This window comes from Apium graveolens, chromosome 11 (assembly GCF_009905375.1).
Source record: "Apium graveolens cultivar Ventura chromosome 11, ASM990537v1, whole genome shotgun sequence".
Lineage (NCBI taxonomy): Eukaryota > Viridiplantae > Streptophyta > Magnoliopsida > Apiales > Apiaceae > Apium > Apium graveolens.
The window spans coordinates 10,621,432-10,640,450 of record NC_133657.1 but is presented as its reverse complement, the minus strand read 5'-3'; the positions used below and the strand labels follow the sequence as shown (position 1 = coordinate 10,640,450).

At 32.6% G+C, this 19,019-nt stretch overlaps 3 protein-coding genes across 3 annotated transcripts; 1 reads left to right on the top strand and 2 right to left on the bottom strand.

Annotated features, from left to right (window-relative positions):
- The first annotated feature begins 738 nt into the window (after window positions 1–738).
- On the top strand, window positions 739–3,040 carry LOC141697388 (transcription factor bHLH115-like). The gene is made up of 5 exons (XM_074501741.1): window positions 739–1,039; window positions 1,772–1,834; window positions 2,100–2,180; window positions 2,258–2,420; window positions 2,557–3,040. The coding sequence occupies exons 1-5, from the start codon at window positions 885–887 to the stop codon at window positions 2,821–2,823; spliced, it is 729 nt and encodes a 242-aa protein (XP_074357842.1). The 5' UTR covers window positions 739–884; the 3' UTR covers window positions 2,824–3,040.
- Window positions 3,041–3,694: 654 nt separating this feature from the next.
- On the bottom strand, window positions 3,695–4,672 carry LOC141697389 (uclacyanin 1-like). The gene is made up of 2 exons (XM_074501742.1): window positions 4,412–4,672; window positions 3,695–4,304 (listed from the first exon to the last, which is right to left on the bottom strand). The coding sequence occupies exons 1-2, from the start codon at window positions 4,578–4,580 to the stop codon at window positions 3,814–3,816; spliced, it is 660 nt and encodes a 219-aa protein (XP_074357843.1). The 5' UTR covers window positions 4,581–4,672; the 3' UTR covers window positions 3,695–3,813.
- A 43-nt stretch (window positions 4,673–4,715) lies between these two features.
- On the bottom strand, window positions 4,716–8,225 carry LOC141697387 (uncharacterized). The gene is made up of 3 exons (XM_074501740.1): window positions 7,283–8,225; window positions 6,508–7,065; window positions 4,716–5,882 (listed from the first exon to the last, which is right to left on the bottom strand). The coding sequence occupies exons 1-3, from the start codon at window positions 8,060–8,062 to the stop codon at window positions 5,769–5,771; spliced, it is 1,452 nt and encodes a 483-aa protein (XP_074357841.1). The 5' UTR covers window positions 8,063–8,225; the 3' UTR covers window positions 4,716–5,768.
- Between the last annotated feature and the right edge of the window lie 10,794 nt (window positions 8,226–19,019).

Genomic DNA, 19,019 nt, shown 5'->3' with positions numbered 1-19,019 from the left:
TGTCTGTGTTCACTCGTACTAGTTCATGTTGTTCTTATTAATTTAGTAATTAACAGTGATGTTTGTGCGATGCAGCGGGAGATATAACAACACCCTCTCATGTAAAATTATTAGACTAGATCATATTCATAAATAAACCTGGTTTGTGAAGCTTGTAAGATGATGCGGGAGTTAAATTATTTAAGTTTATTGTTGTAAAATCAATATCGCGATTACACCATTTTATATAAAAATAAGTATATTTATGATAATTTATCGGCTTAGTTAGCCATTAAAAATTTGTACAACTAATTTTTTCATTATCAATTGGGCAAGAGACTTGTGCTGCTGATTTTAACCTTGCCGATTAAATTTGATACCGTTAATTATTATATTTGTTAAAAAATTATAACAAAGGCACATAGATACATCATTTTTTAACCAAGTAATACATCATTGTATTCTGCCCGTAGAACATAATAACAAAATAATGGAAACAAACTATATTCAACAACTAAATTTAAATCACACAAAATATATTGTAAATAAAATTAACGTGTGGGCAGATCTTAAATATTCAGACAATATTAAAAAAAATATAGTAGAAGATTCCCGGTAGTTAGAGCCAAAACAGAAGAAAATGAAAAGAAAAGAAAGAGTTTAGAGTATGCCAATCCCAAAAAAGGAGATTGTGTTATCCAAACGGATCTTTTAATTTTTTTTTAAAAAAATAAGTAAAATAAATAAATAAACGGAGGAGGTCGTTTACTTTGATGACAAAATGCATCACTGTTGGATTCTCAACGCTGCAATGTCATCATTATTACACACATAATACAAAGTGTTGTGTTGGTTATTATTTGTTATTGTTCAGACATTTGTTCTAGAGCAGCAACTATAACTTTATGAACACTGCATCTACTATGGATATTGACCCCACAGATACTTGCTCTAACTGGCTCTTCGATTATGGAATAGTTGAAGATATCTCCACCGTTCATTTTTCGCCATCCCCGACGATTGCTTTTAGCTGGCCGATCAATTCTTCCTCTAATGCAAGGTCTGTTTGTTACTATACTCCTTTTTTACATTAACCTAGCTTCATATGCATGTAATTCTGGTTCTCTGTGCATTGCGACCAGATTTGTAATTTCGAGCATTTTTAAGGAAAATTGTAACTGTGTATCATAGTTGTTTTGGTTTTGGACATATGTTGAGTTTTCAGTACTTGATCATTAAGTCATTCCTCCACTCCACTGAGACTTGAACTATCGACCTCTTGTTTGATGATGGGTATCCGTTATGCTAAACCTTGCATACGATAAATTGTAACTATGAGCTCGCAGTTTGTAAAATAGTTTTCATTAATTCATTAGGATGAACATTTGGTGGTTTAGGAAGGCTTAATTTATTTATGTAATTGTGTTGAGTTTGACATTTACAGATAAGATCTGTTAGGTTAATGGCTACACCTTGAATCCTCCACGAGCCTGAAATTGAAGAATTTTTAACAGGTCCACGGCTTTCTGCAGAAACTATTGTCATCTGGAAGTAAATTTATTATGTAAAATTTATTAATTTATGTTTGTTGGATTAACACCGGTAGTTCTGTTTAAATAGCTGTTGAAATTAGGAAAAAGGCATCTAAATTATAGATATAGCAACGGTATAGAAGCAGTAAATTGTGATTTTTTTCATTATAAACGCATATAAAGATATTAATTTATGCATACTAGATTACTAGGAAGGGCAGTTTATTAAGCAACTAACTCCTGGTACCATCTTTTGTCAGTGCTGAGATTGACTGCTTGCCTGTGGACTTTGAAGAAGTCAAGGAAACAGCTTCACGAAAGCGGTACTAATCTTGTTTCTTCTGTTCTTCTGTTATAGCATAAAATAATTATGATTATCGAAATTTTATTTTTGTGAATAAATAAACAATTTTGTAAGATAATTAGTTAGGTATCTGTTTCTGTTGTCACAGGAGAAATATCTTTATTTTCAATCATGTACTTGCTCGCAATCTGCTCTTGTCTCTGTTATACTTGATACTTCCAAAAATAAATTTCTCTCTGTTATTAAACAACTAAAGCATAACACTTTTAGCTGTCTATATTCAGGGTGAGGCCAGATTGTCCCAGTGCTGCATCTGGCTCCAAAGCATGTCGAGAGAAATTGCGAAGAGATAGACTGAACGAGAGGCATGAAATTTATCCTTTTTTCCATTTATTGTATCTCCCTTTTATTAGTTTTACTGATATTTCAGCTTTATTTAAAGGTTCATGGAATTGGGTTCCATCCTGGAGCCTGGAAGGGCACCTAAAACTGACAAGACTGCTATCCTAAGCGATGCTGTTCGGATGGTGAGACAGCTACAAAATGAAGCCAGGAAGCTCAAAGAATCAAATGAAGAATTGCAAGAGAAGATCAAAGAATTAAAGGCACGTCTCTTATAATACTATAACTTTCAAAATATTCTAATCTTGTTTAGAGAAGTGATTTTTGTAGGTTCTGCATCTCACATTTTACTTCTTTTTTTTAATCAAGATTTGTTTTTGCACTTTTTAATGATTACAGGCTGAAAAGAATGAGCTCCGTGATGAGAAGCAGAGGATAAAGATGGAAAAGGAGAAGCTGGAGCAGCACGTCAAATCCTTCAGTACACAACCAGGCTTTTTGCCCCATCCCTCGACATTGGGGGCTGCATTCTCTGCTCAAGGACAAGCTGCTGAGAACAAGTTGATGCCTTTTGTTGGATACCCTGGTCTTTCTATGTGGCAATTTATGCCTCCTGCAGTAGTTGACACATCACAGGATCATGTACTCCGTCCACCAGTTGCCTAAGTGGAATGCTTTTTGATGGTTTGTTGTTCCTCACTCGATGGATTGTTGTCTTCTATTTTATGTTTCTGAACCTTATATGTTGGATCTGAAGTTAAACTTTACTGTTTGAATAATTTAATAATTAGTGGCTTCATCAGTGATTGCTTGTGCTATATAAATAAGACCTGACTTCGTTTTCTGTGTGACGAAGTTTTTGAATAGGAAATGTGTTTCTGTATTTTGTCATGTGTGATCTCCTAATTTTTAGTTGTCCATTAGGCTTTCTGTGGAAACATACATAGTACAGATGTTCCAGGAAGTATTATGTGTGCATAGCCTTGTATCCTTTCCCATTAGTTTTGTATTGTGGTCAATTTTCGGGTTTTAATTAGTTTCAAACTGGCAACTTTTTCAGGGAATATTCACTCAGAAATAGATATCAACCCCTAAAGATTACGATAGATAATCGGAACTGGATAAGATAGTTTGCATTGCTCTATGTCAGGTTCTCTGAAGCCTGTCAGATTTTTCTGAAGTTCAACTTATATGATCAAGATAGGACTGTGTATTAGTTACTTTATCTCCCCTCCAGAGTACAGAACTGATCTAACCACTACATTCATGCAATGCTAGTTTTAAATATTGTGTAGAACTAAATTTATAAGAAAGATAACATTAACTAAAAGTCCGGTTTTGTACTAGTGTTTGTCGAATTTCAATTATGTAAGGAGAAGGAAGGTTTCCTTGAAACCTAGAACATAATAACCGTCTTCAAATCATTAAACTCTAGTTATGAGTTTAAAGGTTGTGCATTTAGGTTCCAATTGAAAGTTTGACACGGATATAGTTAGACAAATTAAAAAATATATTAACGCGCCACACACAGTAAATTTAATTATGTATTAAATGTAGCTGCCTGCAAATGGAAATTAATCATAGCACATCGACAGAGAATGTGGTAAAAAATACAAGTGATATTACAATCTGAAGAAGGAATGTAGTGGTAAATTCTTAAACAAACAACGGCACCAACATGAGCATAGAAAACACAATAGATGAGGTAGCCCTCTCATTAGCAGCTGAAAAAGTGGTAGGCTCGGTAGACAGTGTGTTGGCTGAATCAAAGCTCTGTGGAGACCCACTTAGAGGAAAACTAGGCACTGATCTAGGACTCATGCTAGCTGATTGTTGAGATGTTGGCGTTGTCTCTGTAGGCGAAGGGAAGAAAGCAGCAGGGGAGGTTGAGGGATCAGAAGGTTGAGTGGTGATGTCGGGTGATAAAGCAGGTAATGGGGCTGAAGCTGCAAGTGTCACAACCTCAATTTTCATGCCCAAGCTGCAGTGTGCAGGTGCTCCACATATGAAGTATCGGCTCCCATGAGAAGTAAGAGAGATTGGTGTGGCGCCACTTGGATACACCTTTATTGGGTTACTATTCTGGCAGGCATCATAGTCCTCCTTTGAAACTTCAAGAACGTTGTGATTTGGTGTGTACTGAAAAACTGAAGTGAATATAGCTTGTTAATGGATTATATCAGTTCACTAGATCACATTCGTGACAGTGTTGTCTGCTTAATAAATTGGAAATGGATACAGTAAATATACTTACTTAGATTGTCTCCAACTGAAAATGCCTGGGATGATGACCACGCTTGTAAATCGGTGGCTGTATCCCATCCTCCAGTCGGACCTCCTACTGTGAAAGTAGTAGTTGCTATGACTGAGTTGACGATCATTGCTGCTGCAGCCAGGCACAATAGAATTCTCGCCATTGACATTGCTGATCAAAAGGCAGCTCTAACGATGAAAATATGATTTTGTTTTAGACGAGAGAAAGAGAGGAAGAGATAATATGGTATGGGTGAGTTTTAGTTTGAACAAAGCTCAACTATTTATATACAGCCATAAAATAGAATAATACATTTTAGTTAGTACAAATGACTGGTTTAGGTATGTATTACTTTAGATTGCTGGCATTATATGTTGTTAAGTTGAAAAGCTAAAGGACTCAATATTGTGATATAGATATTGAAGCCGGGTTGGACTGCTGGAGTGGTTAGTTACTTAATTATGTGATGGTTATGAGACTGGAAAAATACTGACCTTTCCATAGAGGGTGAGTTGACCTAAAGCTAAAGATCATTATTAGATTGGTTCCTCACCTTGCAGGTAGCTTAAATTTAGTTAAACTCAACTAATATCAAGCTAATACCTCTTCTCCTTTGTACTTTACAGCAAAAAAAAAAAAAAAAAACTTCTAGTGCATTCCAAATGACTGTGCCCTTAGATATATTATTGAACATTTTCGCTTTTAAGTACTGCAGAATCGGAGATTTTAAGGAGTTTTCAGGCTAAATCGATTCTCTACTCAATCCGACTCCTTTGATTTACATACCTCTGTTGAAAAATAATAGCAACCCTTAAACTAGAACCAAAAGAAATTCTGTGTTTCGCGAAAACCACCTCCTTCATATATGCTAAATTTTGTTTGCGCTATCAATTCTCTTTAGACCGTACTTAAAAATCTGAACATAGAGCTGTAACATTTGTACTTATACATATGATTACCCATGTATACTGAAATTTAAACCTTCCGCCCTTAACATTAGGCAGAGGAGAGAAGAATGGAGTTCATGATACAGTAAAGGCAACGTATTAGACCAAAATCACATATTAGGCTTCTCTGTTTAACTGCAGTATTTAGTTCATGACTCTCTGTCAGATTCCTCTCCCTTGTTCTCAGTTTATACCTAATATATTCTTGCGTATTTAATTGCTAAGTAATGTATATTTCTACTATAGTTTGGAACTGGACAACTGGTCTATGCCTGTGGTGACTTCAATACTAAACTCACATTGTCCTTGTATACTCTGAGACCCATTTAACATAACCGTCAACCAATCAATCCAGCAATCACCAAGCCTTCTGATAATATAGCTAATAGCTCTAGTCCAGGGAAAAATTGTTAAGGATGCAAGTAAGTCAGTTCTTCTTCTCCGCATTCTCTAATGCCAATTTCCATCAGTTTACTGCCTGTGGAAGGCAATACGTCACAGCATTGCCGTCTTGGTGCTACCAGCTGGATAAGCCAAACATCAATAAACAGTAGTTGTTACCACAACATAACAGTGCTCGAATAAAACTAAAGTTTCGGAGTAATACCCTTAATTGAGAACCACAAAGATCTAGTTTCAGTAGATTATCATGCAGTGGCTTAGAAAATTAGGCTTTTGAGTTGAATATACATATTGAGCAAATATGTCAATAACAATAAGAGATAGCATGTTAGATATAGTACAAGTTACCATATAAGTTCTAACACAACACAAGGACATCATAAAAGCTTGTAACACAGTTTTATTGGTTCAATAGCCTTCATCAAAGATCAGACCTACCGCCTTAAACTCAACTTTTTCAATTACTAGAACAAAGCCATTAATTATAAGCAAAGGGATATAGTAATGTATTAAGAGTTACTAGAACTCAAGACATCTTGATAGTTACCCTTGTTAAGAGTTACCTTGTTGTTATCCTGGCTATTTGAAAAATTGCAATATTTTAAAAAATTAAGGTTCATGCATTCGCCATATATTGAATACTCGATAAGTTGATTATGAGGAACCCTGCTTGTATCCGTTCTTTATCATTATGCTCCTAAAGGTATAATCATAAGTTGATACATGTAAAAATAACTTAACAGTTACCTGTTTAAGGCCGGGATTATACTTTTCGGAGTAAACTCTAATCTCTTCCAGTTTGTGGGGTGAACCAAGGTCTCGAGTGCAATTATCAGGTCTCAGTTTCCTGTAAATACTCTGTATTCCAGTACTGTTTTCACTCTGCATTTTACCCCCTTCAGAAAACACCTGATCCATGAAGAAAACAGCTGGTCTTCGACATCGATTTTCCTCATAATCTCTTACATCAAGATTAAAATAATAGTTCAAATGATTTCCCTTCTTAAATGGCTTGAACGTCTTCTCTGCACGAAGCATGTAAGGTAAAGGTACATGCTTTCCGTAGACTTGAACTGCATAACCCCAAGACACCGAAACTGTCCATGAAAACCATCTGTCATAACACACTGTTTGCTGCACGATCCTCTGGGGATCATGATTTGCAGCTTCATATAGATGTTTTAGTGCCCTTTTTGATGTCATGTTTGGAAATATTGGATCCAAGATATCCAAATGATGGAGCGATAACAAGGGTGCTAATGGATGTGCAGCTAACAAGCCAAATATATCTCCCCTCATGTCCAACTAATCCAAATTTCATATAACACAATAACGAAAAACTTTATGAGATTGACGAAAAGTGATCACATTTGCAATTTATTAGCTCGAAAAAGAGATTAATTAGGAGAATGCTAGAGGTCCCAAAACATTTACCACTAAATGATGATGGGGCGGTAGACTATGTTATGGTACACTGCTCCCTTAAATGTTTTGGGATCGCTAGCATTACTCGATTATTTACCTGATGAAAACCTGGCTCCTTTGTCAAGGAGACTCCAAGCTCCGCTAGACACGAAGAGATCCTCCCGTCGCTACCATAAAGATAAGGATATCTGTCAATACATGAATCAAATGTTTTTGCCAATACTTTTGCTAGGGGATAGCTGATAGCGAATCCACCTCCTCCATAAGCCATTTCGAAAGAGAAGAACTTGTTCTGTGTATAGCTCTCAGAATTACTCCCAATATAGTACCATAAATTATGATCATACTTAGACAGAACTTTCACCAAATTCTCAGGAAAAAACACAGTGTCATCGTCTCCAAACACAAACCACCTAACATTTGTATAATTGAGAGCAACTGTCTCTGACACAACACGTGCCACGCGTATTGCTGATCGGAGTCCACCTCTGTACGTGTACCTAAATTTACTAGTGTCACCGGAAGTGCACATAGGAGGGAGAGAATTATCACCATCTTCTTGATCTGATGAAGTTGTGTTGGAATTGAGGAAGACACAGCCTCGCATTCTCTTTGGTTTCCACCAAAGTCTAACGTAATCTTTTCTCTGCGACCATGACATGTTATTGGATGCAATTCCGAAAACGACATGATCAAGAGTGGTTGGTGAAGAAATGTCCTGCAAAGAAACAGAGAAATGTAGGAGCTTGGAATTTGAGTTCGGGACTAATACTGATGAAACTATAAAATATATTATCGATATTGAGGCTGAGGTTAAGATTAAACTCTTAAGGCCTTTAGATTTATAGGACTTGGGTGAATCCAGAAGAAACTGCATTTTTGTATTAGGAGAAACTTGAGCTAGAGAGAACAAGAAAACTAGACTTAAAAGAACTGTTACAAATATTTAGTACTAAGAAGATTGGTGTAGGACTCCGCAACACACGGCGTGGTCGATGTTTGAAAACCAAGTTGATATTTTTCAACTTGGTTAGATACGTTTCATGATAGATTGGAAAATTAACATTGTTATTTACAGTTTCTTATGGAAATTTATTTAAGAGCTGACAAGTGTTAGTGTTTGGACTTTGAACTCTCAAAACATTTGATACCAACGATGTGAAAAGCTTTTCATGTTTTCTGTTTTGGGCTTGGGCTGACTCTTAAGTCTTTTGAAAACCATGTGATTTGTTTGGTAAATGGTTTATTGTTCACCTCCAATCATACACATAATTGTTGTTATATTTTGAAACTAAAATAGAAATTGATATTAAAGTTAGAATCTAATTTGTGCTATATTAATTTTTAAATAAATGTCAAACATATTCAACTATGTCTTAACTACATAATATTTGAATACACATTTATCACATTAAGTTGATAATAACATACATTCATTTTGGATCATGTTTAGCAATTTATTTGATGTTACATTATAAGGACATTGGTAACATTTCTACGTCTCTTTCAAATATCCCAACTACTTGAGTATTTAACAGTACTACTCCTTTTGTTTCATTTTAACTGTCTCTCGACTTTTGTGCACGTATTTCAAGATGCTTTGACCGCATAGTAAAAAATATTATTTTTAAAATTTTCTTTTTGTATATAAAAATTTAAGTTATATTTTTTTATTCAAAAAATAAAATTTTAAAAAATATTATTTTAACTACACGGTCAAAACACTTCGAAATGAGTGCAAAAAGTCAAACGAATATTAAAATGAAACAGAGGGAGTAATAAACATAATTGGCACATTTAGCATTGTAAATGAAGTTTCAGTAACATAAAAGTTGGCATTTATTAATTATTAATGTCACTCTCTCTTTGTTTTAAATTTTTGGCTCATGTTTTTTTATAATGAGTTTTCATCAAATAATTAAGTTATTAATTCAAATTTTTATTCACAAATAATTAAAATATAATAATTTATAATTATATAGTCAAACATATATTTGTCAAAAATTTATAAGTAGGAGAAATATAATAATTCTCATCTATATTTTGTTTTGAGAAACTCATAAAATACCATTCTTTTAGAGTTGCTACGTCATAGTTATCGTTTTACCCGAAATATTAGTGAAACAGAGTTTACATTTTGTTAAATTTTGTTATTTTATTTCATTATATTTTCAAAATAATGTTTTTAACTTCTCGAACAGAGATTACGATTTTACAAAGAATTGGAACTAGGTGCAACCAAATTCATCTTGATTATAAGATAACTTCAATTATTACTAAGAAAAACGTAAAAATAAGTTTAATTTGGTTCATCTAGATTGCAAAGTCTATTTTTTGTAAATATTTTTAATACAATTAGAAAATTATTAAGTATTTAAAAAGTAAGGAGATCTCTCGAAATATATTTAATGCGATAATAACAAGAAAGAATTGGTAGTAACTTTCCCATATACCTTTAGATACTCACGCAATTGAGTCTATCCCCGTAAATCTTACGAGATACTGGAACTGCTACTTAGCAAAGAGTTTAATAAACTCTAATGGTAACAATTTTAGATCAAAGTTTGCCAAACTTTGAGGGAATAAATATCGTGTCATAATTTATTAACTCTGATGAACTAAATATTGTGCCAGAATTTACTAACTCTGAATGAGGTTAAGTCGTAAGACGAGATGTAGGCGGTACATATTTGAGGATACCCAGCTAAACGAATGTAATTGTGAGGTCGCAATTAAAGGAAATGGTTATTTCTTGAAGCATTCGACAAACAGGATCGAGGCACGACCATAACGTCTCAAAACCGTAGATCTGCACCATTGCCTTGTGACTTGTCATCGTATATGAAATGTGCTTACATTAAACAATTAAGATTCAAGGTGAAACACGAAAGCTTCAAACCCATACGGGTGTCAATTTGATAAAATATGATATGCGTTTTTATATGAATTTGTGGGGAATTGTTAAAAAATGGTAAATTCAAGTCATATTTTAGATATGTTCTTGATAGAATTACCGGAAACTAATTGTTGGAAGTTATTCCTTATAATGAGCACTTAAACTTTCATGTTTGAATCTAAGTCATTTTTTTAGTATAATGCATATACAAATTGAGGTAAAGTTAGTAGTTTGAAATGAGTTGTGTAGGTTTGTCTCACATTGATAAGGTAAATAGAAGTCGTATACTTTTATATTGTACCAGGTGCAAGACTAGTATACAACTATCATGACATGTGGGTGTGCACGATATGAGTGTGGGTCTCGCGCGCCGCCGACGCCTCGCCATGCACGCCACGCCACATCACGACTCGGGTCAGATTGAAGGACAATTTAGGTGAATGTTGTTAGGTATGAAGTACAACACAGAGGAGGGGGGTGAATGTGTTTTCTTATTTTCTTGATTAACTTTGATTGTTTGTGACTCTTTGAACTTAACAGTTAGATGAATTTGAAGTGATAAAAGACTAAATGTAAAGACACAAGTAATTTATCAAAAACTCGCTTGATTTTGTATTAAAACAAATTTGTTTGTGCTACAAATCCGTGTTCTTGAAAATAAGAACTCCGCTACTTCTCTTGAGAGAATATAAGATTTTCTAGATATGTTTGTTACTTCTAAACAAAGAACCCGTGACATGTTTTATAGATCAACATGCACGGTTTTACAAAACTTACACTAAAATAGACTAACATATTTTCTAAAACTCATTTGTCTGTTTCTATTTCTAGTACAACATATCTGTGTAGAATCTACTAGGTCTGTGACCCTTCTTTGTCCAGTTCATATTGGCCCTTGATCTTGCATTATTCAAGCTGCATTTGTAGGTTTTTCTATTCAATGATAGAATTGTTTGTTGATTGATAATCTTGGATCTTCAGGTTGTATATTTTGAATTATGAACCTGTTTGTTGAGATCTCTTTTATTGTGTAGAGATGTCATATATCGATAAGTAAAATTACTTATCGATATCTCCACTTCTTGATAAATATTATGACTTGTCGAGTTCTCCAGTTCTCTACAAGTAGAATGACTTGTCGATATCTTCAATTCTCTACATAAGCTTTTGACTTTTCGATATCTCCAGTTCTCTACAAGTAGAATGACTTGTCGATATCTCTAGTTTTCTACAAATAGACTTTGACTTATCGATATCTTCAGTTCTCTATATGAACTTTTTGACTTGTCGATATATTTAGTTCTCTACATGGAGATTGACTTGTCGATATCTCTTGAGATTTCTCTACAAGCCATGTTTGACTTCTTGACATAGATCTCTATATTTCTTGATCTGTGACTTGTCGATATCTAAGTTGGAACATTTTTCCGAGAACAACATTATTCAACTCCAAACTTCTACAATTCTCTCTGAGTCATGATCACGATTGATCTTTTTCTAGAGTTTATACCTTAACTTGATGGTTGTTCATAAAAAATCAGTATTTGTTGTTAAATACTGATATGCCTGGTATCAATTTTTGCTGATAAAACTGTGATGGCTTTTACAATTCTGGTTCTGATATTATTTTATTAAATGTAATTTAAGTCAAAAAAAATTATTTTAATTAATGTAATATCTTCGGTTACGTTTTAGTTTTGTATTATATACAGAACTTAACGTTTGAGAAAGATACACGCAATTCACAGATTTTGTGAAAATCCTAGATGCTTCTTCGCTCTATTTTCTTCTCCATACAGACAGATTATTGCATGAGTTTTCTGGGCGAACTGAAGAATATGTCGCTCCTGAGTACTACGTATCTGTGGATGAAGTGCTCCGTATTTTTTATCGTATAAGTGATATTGTTGTAACCCAATACAACGCAAGTGGGAAAATAATATTTTTAAGAACAGTCTAGTTTTCTCGAATATTAGGCGACTCAGTTGTGATTTCTTCTTTCAGAGTTTGATAAAATCATCTGTTAAAACTAAATGTCCTCTCATTTCTTCTGTTGGTTTTGATTATATCTTATTTGTATTTTTGTGTTTGTTTCATTTATTGGTTGCTTGCATGTTCCATATTCTATTCCAAATTATAAAATTGTCACATTGTTGTGCTTATAGTTAAATATTCTCCAACAAATAGATAACTATATGTTTATACTCAGGAAAAAAATTAAACTGATTAATAATAATATCATATTTTTTAACTCTCCAAAACGGTCCTCGATCTATCGAAATTGTGCCATATTAATTGTCAAAGGGAGAAAAAATGAAGAAAAATATGTCCCATACATAACGCCACTCAGTCTTTTTGCACCAATGGTAAACGGCATTTCACATGGTGTTCGTGGGTGGAAGAAAAAAACTTAGCTAATCCAATTTTGTTAGCTCCAACATTCCTAGCCCATTTTTGTTATTTATGTTCAATTCTATATCAAAACAAAAACGGAGCCGACGTAAGTGGATGCGTTTAAATTTTAATTAATAAATTTTTTAATATTTTTGGAATGTTATATAATAAAAAGCGACGTCGCGAAAAAGAAAATAAATTGTAAAGAATTGAATGAAAGATAAGAAGTAGTAATTAGCTACTTGTTTGTTTTGGGAATTTTTAAAATAAGTAACTTAATATTTAAAATAAATAAGTGACTTATAAATATCCGTTTAAGAAATTTTAAAATAAACAACTTATTACTTAAAATGAATAAATGACTTAAAAATCATAAGTAGATTAATACTTATAAGTTATATAAGTGTTTGGATAATTTTTTTTATAAGTCAGAACATATTTTACTTAAATAAAATAAAATAAATAAATTTTAAATATAAATTTTAAATTAAATTAACATTTAAAAACACGTGTTTTAAAATTAAAGTTAAAGAAAGAAGAAGAAATATCAAAATAAATTGCAAAAAAGCACGTCGTTACTAATATTCAACTTATCAGCTTATAAGTTAAAATTTTAATTTATAAGTTGGGTCGACAAATACTAATCGATAAGTTATTACGGTTTTATAAATGATAAGCATGTAATAAGTAAGATGTCAAACATCTAAGTGATAAATAGATGAATGTTTAAAACTTATATAAATGTCTGAATAATCTTATTTGTAAGTCAGAATTTTTTTTACTTAAATGAACTAGAATAAATCATTTTTAATAGTTATCTTAATTTGTAAATTTTAAAATATATTAATATTTAAAAACATATATATAAAAAAATTAATTAAAATACGAAAAATCAAAATAAGTTTGAAAAATGTACGTCATCCCCAACATAATTATCATCTTATAAATTGGGTTAAAAAATAATGATGATAAACTATTACGAGCTTATAAATGATAAGTAACTTATAAGCAGTTAAATAAGAGAGTCTTTGAGAGCAGGCTCTTAACAACCATAACAAAAATCTAGACAAGCCGTGCCACTTGCCAGGTGCTGCGTGCACAAGGAGTTGGTGGCCTATCATGTCGGTTCAGTCTAAAGTCCGCGCACTTGGCAACTTAAGGCACGCACAACACAATTTTGGCTAGCTTGGCCTTGGAGGCGGGAGCAGTTTACATTGACTTTACTATAAGGCTTATTGTCACTCGCTCACACTCACACCCAGCTCTAGTGAATCGACAGCTGGATTTTTGGTCGGCATGACTCTTCCAAATTATAATGCTCAGATTGTGCGACTATCTTCTTATTCATTCATAATTTCATATCACGGTAAAAGATTATGTAATATTTTTTTTGGTCGGAGGTAAAAGATTATAATTGGAAACGTGATGGGCCTAGTTTGAGATTATCTTTTGGGCCTTTGTACAGTTATTTTGTTACGGTTATGTATTTGATTGAAATTTTTAATATAAATATTTTAGAGAATTTATTAAAAATTATTTTTTTTAGTTTTTTTACAATTTTACTCTCTTTTGAAAATATTTGCAAAAATAATCAATCAAGTATTTAACTAGTTGTATCGAGTTTTTTTATTGCATGAGATTATATAAAGTTTCAGAAACTTGTCGAGCCTGCATTTAGTTGCTAAAAATCGAATTTTTGTAAAATAAAAATTAAAAATAGTTTTTTTTTGTAAATGAAAAATACTTTTGCAATTTTTTTTAAAAAATTGACAGTACATTTGCAATAATATTTTTGAATTTGGGTATTTTTCAAATAGCACTATAATTTAGTCAAACAATTTTTATCATGAAAATTAGATATAAACCCATGGAATAAAAGTAAAACAATGAAGGGATAAAACTTGAACTCAGAAAAAAATTATGAACTATGTATAGTTCTTAGAAAAAAAAAGATAGAAAATATTACACGCATAATAGTAGCATTTATCAGTAAAGTATCATAACAAAGTTTTATAATGCTAGAATCTAGCATTGAAATGCAGATGATAGAAATATTATACGCATAAAATAATAGTTCAATGGAAATATATTTGTTCTCTTTAACATTTGTTTTTTTACTATTTTGATGAAGTCTCAGAATTTTATGCTTGTATTAGAAGTTGTGTACAATTTTGTAAATTATTAAATATTTTGAGTAAGTTTTATTATAAAATATTCAAAAAATGGGGGATTAAACATTAAAATTTGTAAATATGCAGTAGAAAACTATTTTGGGGGCGGCAAGCCGGCAAGCCGTGCCCCTCTAATTCCGTCCATATTGACACCGGCGATAGCTGATTTTTATGTTACATAAATTGTTAGAATTTGACGTTATTTTTATTTTTAGCAAGCTTTTTATAACTCGGGATTGGTGATCAAAGTTTAACGGGAGACCTATTCGTTGTACAATTTCAAAGATTAATTATTATTGTAATGTTTTTGTGTAAAATGTGGTAGCTTCACATTGTCAGTCAATTTAAGTCATAATTTGAGTGGACGAATATTGCGTGCGCCTAACAAGTGATACTTGCAATGCGTTATCCTACGAAAGCGTTTTCCGAAATATTTTAAATCACTCAAAATGACTAAAAATGGATAAAATATGATCATCCAAAATTAGTCTCTTGGAGCATCTCCAAGGTAAGTAGTTATATCTGTTAGCTATATAAGTAGAAGATATATATTATGTAAAATTTGTTGAACCTGTAATGAATTGTGCTTCAGTGGTATCAAATATAATGATTAGCTATCTTTAACAAATAGTTTTTATTGTTAATTTTAAATTTCAACAATTATACAGTCATTTTTTAGCAAAAAGGGTTGATAAGAAGTTATTAATAAAAATAAATTATCTTTACTTGATATAAGTGGAATATATATATATATATATAACATATTTAATGATGTTGTTAAAATATTTAAATCATGATAAACATTAATTAACAAATATTACTTTTATATATTATAAAACATTTAACTAATTCTTTTTTTCCAAATAATTTGTTAATAGTTTTTTATATAAAAATGTACAGTAAAATTATTATATATGTAATTAATAAATTTGGTTAACAGTGAGTTTTTTTTACAGCTTTTTGATAATAAATTTTTACAGTTAATATTACTTAAAATTAAAATATAAAATTAAATTATTAATTATATATATTCAAATTTAAAGATACAAAGGATCTCTCCATTTTTTGTAAAACTCCATTCAATTCTAAAAATCCAAACCTTAATTATATATATTTGATGAATCCAAATGTTGTGGGGGAAGGTGTACAATAGTTGGAAAATAAGTAGCTGGAGAATTAATTTAGAGGGAAATGACGTGGCCTTTATATAGATGATGGCCACTCATTCAACATATCTAGCGTGCTTCTTTCTCGGCATCTAAAATTTTACCTAACAAGTGTCTCCCTTGTAATACTATTTTTTTTACATATCATGTATATCTTTAAAATTAGGGTTGCCACATAGACATTATTGCTAACAGGTGCTTGCCCTTGGAGATACTCTTAGTAGTGAAAATTTGTGAAAGAAATGAAAGTCTCACATTGATTTTGCAAATGAGCATACATAACTTATATAGAAAATACTTATGTAGTGTTCAAATGTGTTACTTATGTATTGCTCCAACACCTATGCGCACGCAGGGGTGCAAATTTTAGGCTTTCGAGGGACAATTCGAGATTTGCAAAACCATCGAGCTTGCCCGTGTGTGCGACGTGCGGACACGAATTTAGCAGAAAAATGGCCCGAATAATCACGGATTAGTTTTACTAAATTTAATTTCCACTTGGCTTGGGCTTTTAAAATTTTAATTCATTTTGAATGCGAATTATTATAATTGATTTGACGTAATAATAATCCGATTCAATTACGGATTTGATTTATTAATCGATTTTAATTAAAGTGTTTTAATTAATTACGCGTAGAGTAGCACACACGTTTCCTCGAGCCTATATAATATTGTATCAAGCTTAGGGTTCTTAATTTATTCGATATACAAAACACAACCGCCTCTTGAACACAAACCCTACCCCCTCTCTGTTCTGGTGATAGTTTCTTGTTCCGTTCTAGTTCGCCGAAGGTGTTGTTCGCGTAACATCGTCGTCTTCTCATTTTATCCTGGGAGGCTAATAACTCACACATACGGTGAGGCTGTAATAGCTTTAAGGAGACAGTTATAGGACTAGACTCGAGAACTTCTCCTTCATATCCTTTTGTTGGTTTTTGTTATTCGCAGTTTATTACACATCTTTTATTCGCATGCACACACTTATATTACATGTATTAATCGGAGATTGTGATTACAATCTTAAAACTATTATTATTTATTATCTGGGACTAATTTTGTCTCTGCCTGTTTCTTGAGTAACAGATCTATGAATAATAACACTGTGAAAATGCGATGAACACGACGGTTGATCCCAACGCGCAGATCGTTAAATTTGATGGGGTTCACTAGCAGACGTTTAACCCTGACACACAGATCGCAGTATCTGACGGGGTCAGACACATATTGGACATGTGCCTTCGGGACATGTGCTTGTGGTTCACACTGTCATTTAACAATTTAGTGTGCCTTTTGGACATACATTGGCATGATTCGTTCCTCTGATTGTACCTGCGATGCCTACTAGTGGACATATACCCGTAGTACTGAAATTTATGCTAAGGGAATGGTCATTAGTAAATCTTTCCAAGTTAATACTGTGATTGAAAAGCTGACACCTACATAGAAAATGTTGAAGAATTACCTTAAGCACAAGCGAAATGAGATGACCATAGAGAATATGATTCTCAAACTTCGTTTTGAAGAAGACAATTGTGGCACCCCAAAATCCGGGGTCAGGGATCTAGAAGGCCACGCCATCTAGAATCTTGTATAACAATTATCTCGCACCACAATATATAAATACTCACACCTTTACGACCCCACACTTATCAACACATACACACACACTTACAGGTTATTATCTTGGAAACGAACCATTCATTACTAGAGTATATCAATTCACAAGGTGATGATTATTACAATCCCCAAAAGTGATTCAGTCTTACTGTGGAAATAACCTTTAAGTAAGATTATTCAGTCGGCCAAATATACATTTCTTATTTATTATCTTACATAAGTCATACTTGTAAATAAGCCGGACTAAAAATAACTGAAAACCAATCCAGCTTATTCGGTCTACCTGAGGTACAACACCGAACATCTTATGGAACAGCTGACCATTTCCTACCCATTTTCTGGCTGTGAATTTCATGATAGGCATCTTGATTCACTGTTGTGTTGTGTCAATTTAAGAAAACAAGTGTGAGCTATAATGCCCAGCATAATAATGTACAGTATGGAAAGACTGTATGATAAATTCATGTATAATTCCATATACGATAAATATGTTTATTCAAAAATAGTTTTCCTCGGTGATATACACCTTCTTTCAAAAAATAATTCTTTTGTGGACTTATTATCCTGCGAATACCTTAATCGTAAACCTAACACCTAGGCTTGGGTTACGATATTGCATCACAATTCCAATTGGAAGAATTTAGGACATTCACTGGAGCCACCGCATACGATGATCAGTCGTACTACGGAAATAGTAACATTTTCTACTAGTAGAATGACAATTCCCTTTTGTTATCGGTTATCACCCTGGCCGCATTCGGGCCTTTTTTGTGCCCATCCCTCTCAAGTACACACTTCGTGTCTATCCCTCTCAAGACACAGTTTTATGTCCATCCTTCTCAGGTACGCATACTCCACATGTTCATCGGTATATAAGATACCTTCTCATGTGGTAGTAAATTGGTAGTCTCCCCAGTCCATGAAGTACTGGAGTCTACCCCTCCTTGTCCTTGTAAGAATCTCATCATATATCTGGAACTTATATTGTTCCCCAAACATATTTCTTGTTGATAGGTACACTTTGATTTGTATGCATATATATGTAGTTCCGAGAATTTTCGGAGGAAGTACCAAGATAATGTGAGTTGACCGTTGTCAACAGATAAATATATAAGGGGGTTTCTTTTAAAACTATAGTCAAAATATTTAAAGTAAGTCGATATAATATTTTTTGACGATTTGAAAGTATTCGAATGACTTTCTGAAATTCAAAAAGTATTTTAAAAGTAGGTCTTATGATTTTTAAATCATTTTCAATTACTAAATAAATATTTAATGATTAGATAATAATTATTAAATAATTAAACCTCAAATAATTATATATTTTAAAAGAATATTTGAAATAATATTCCTCAACTAATTTATGTTGAAATAATTAAAGTAATCCTTAATAATATACTTAATCAGGTTTGAAATAAATAATCGTTGGAAAATACTTATCCTATATTGAATGAATAACTTGAAATAATATTTGTTGCTCAAGTAATTAAATGTAGTTGAGGGAATACAATTTTGGAAATCGTTTTAAACATATTCGAGGTATTTAAAACTTCACAAGTGGACACCGAGTCCCTTGGGATAAAACACGTA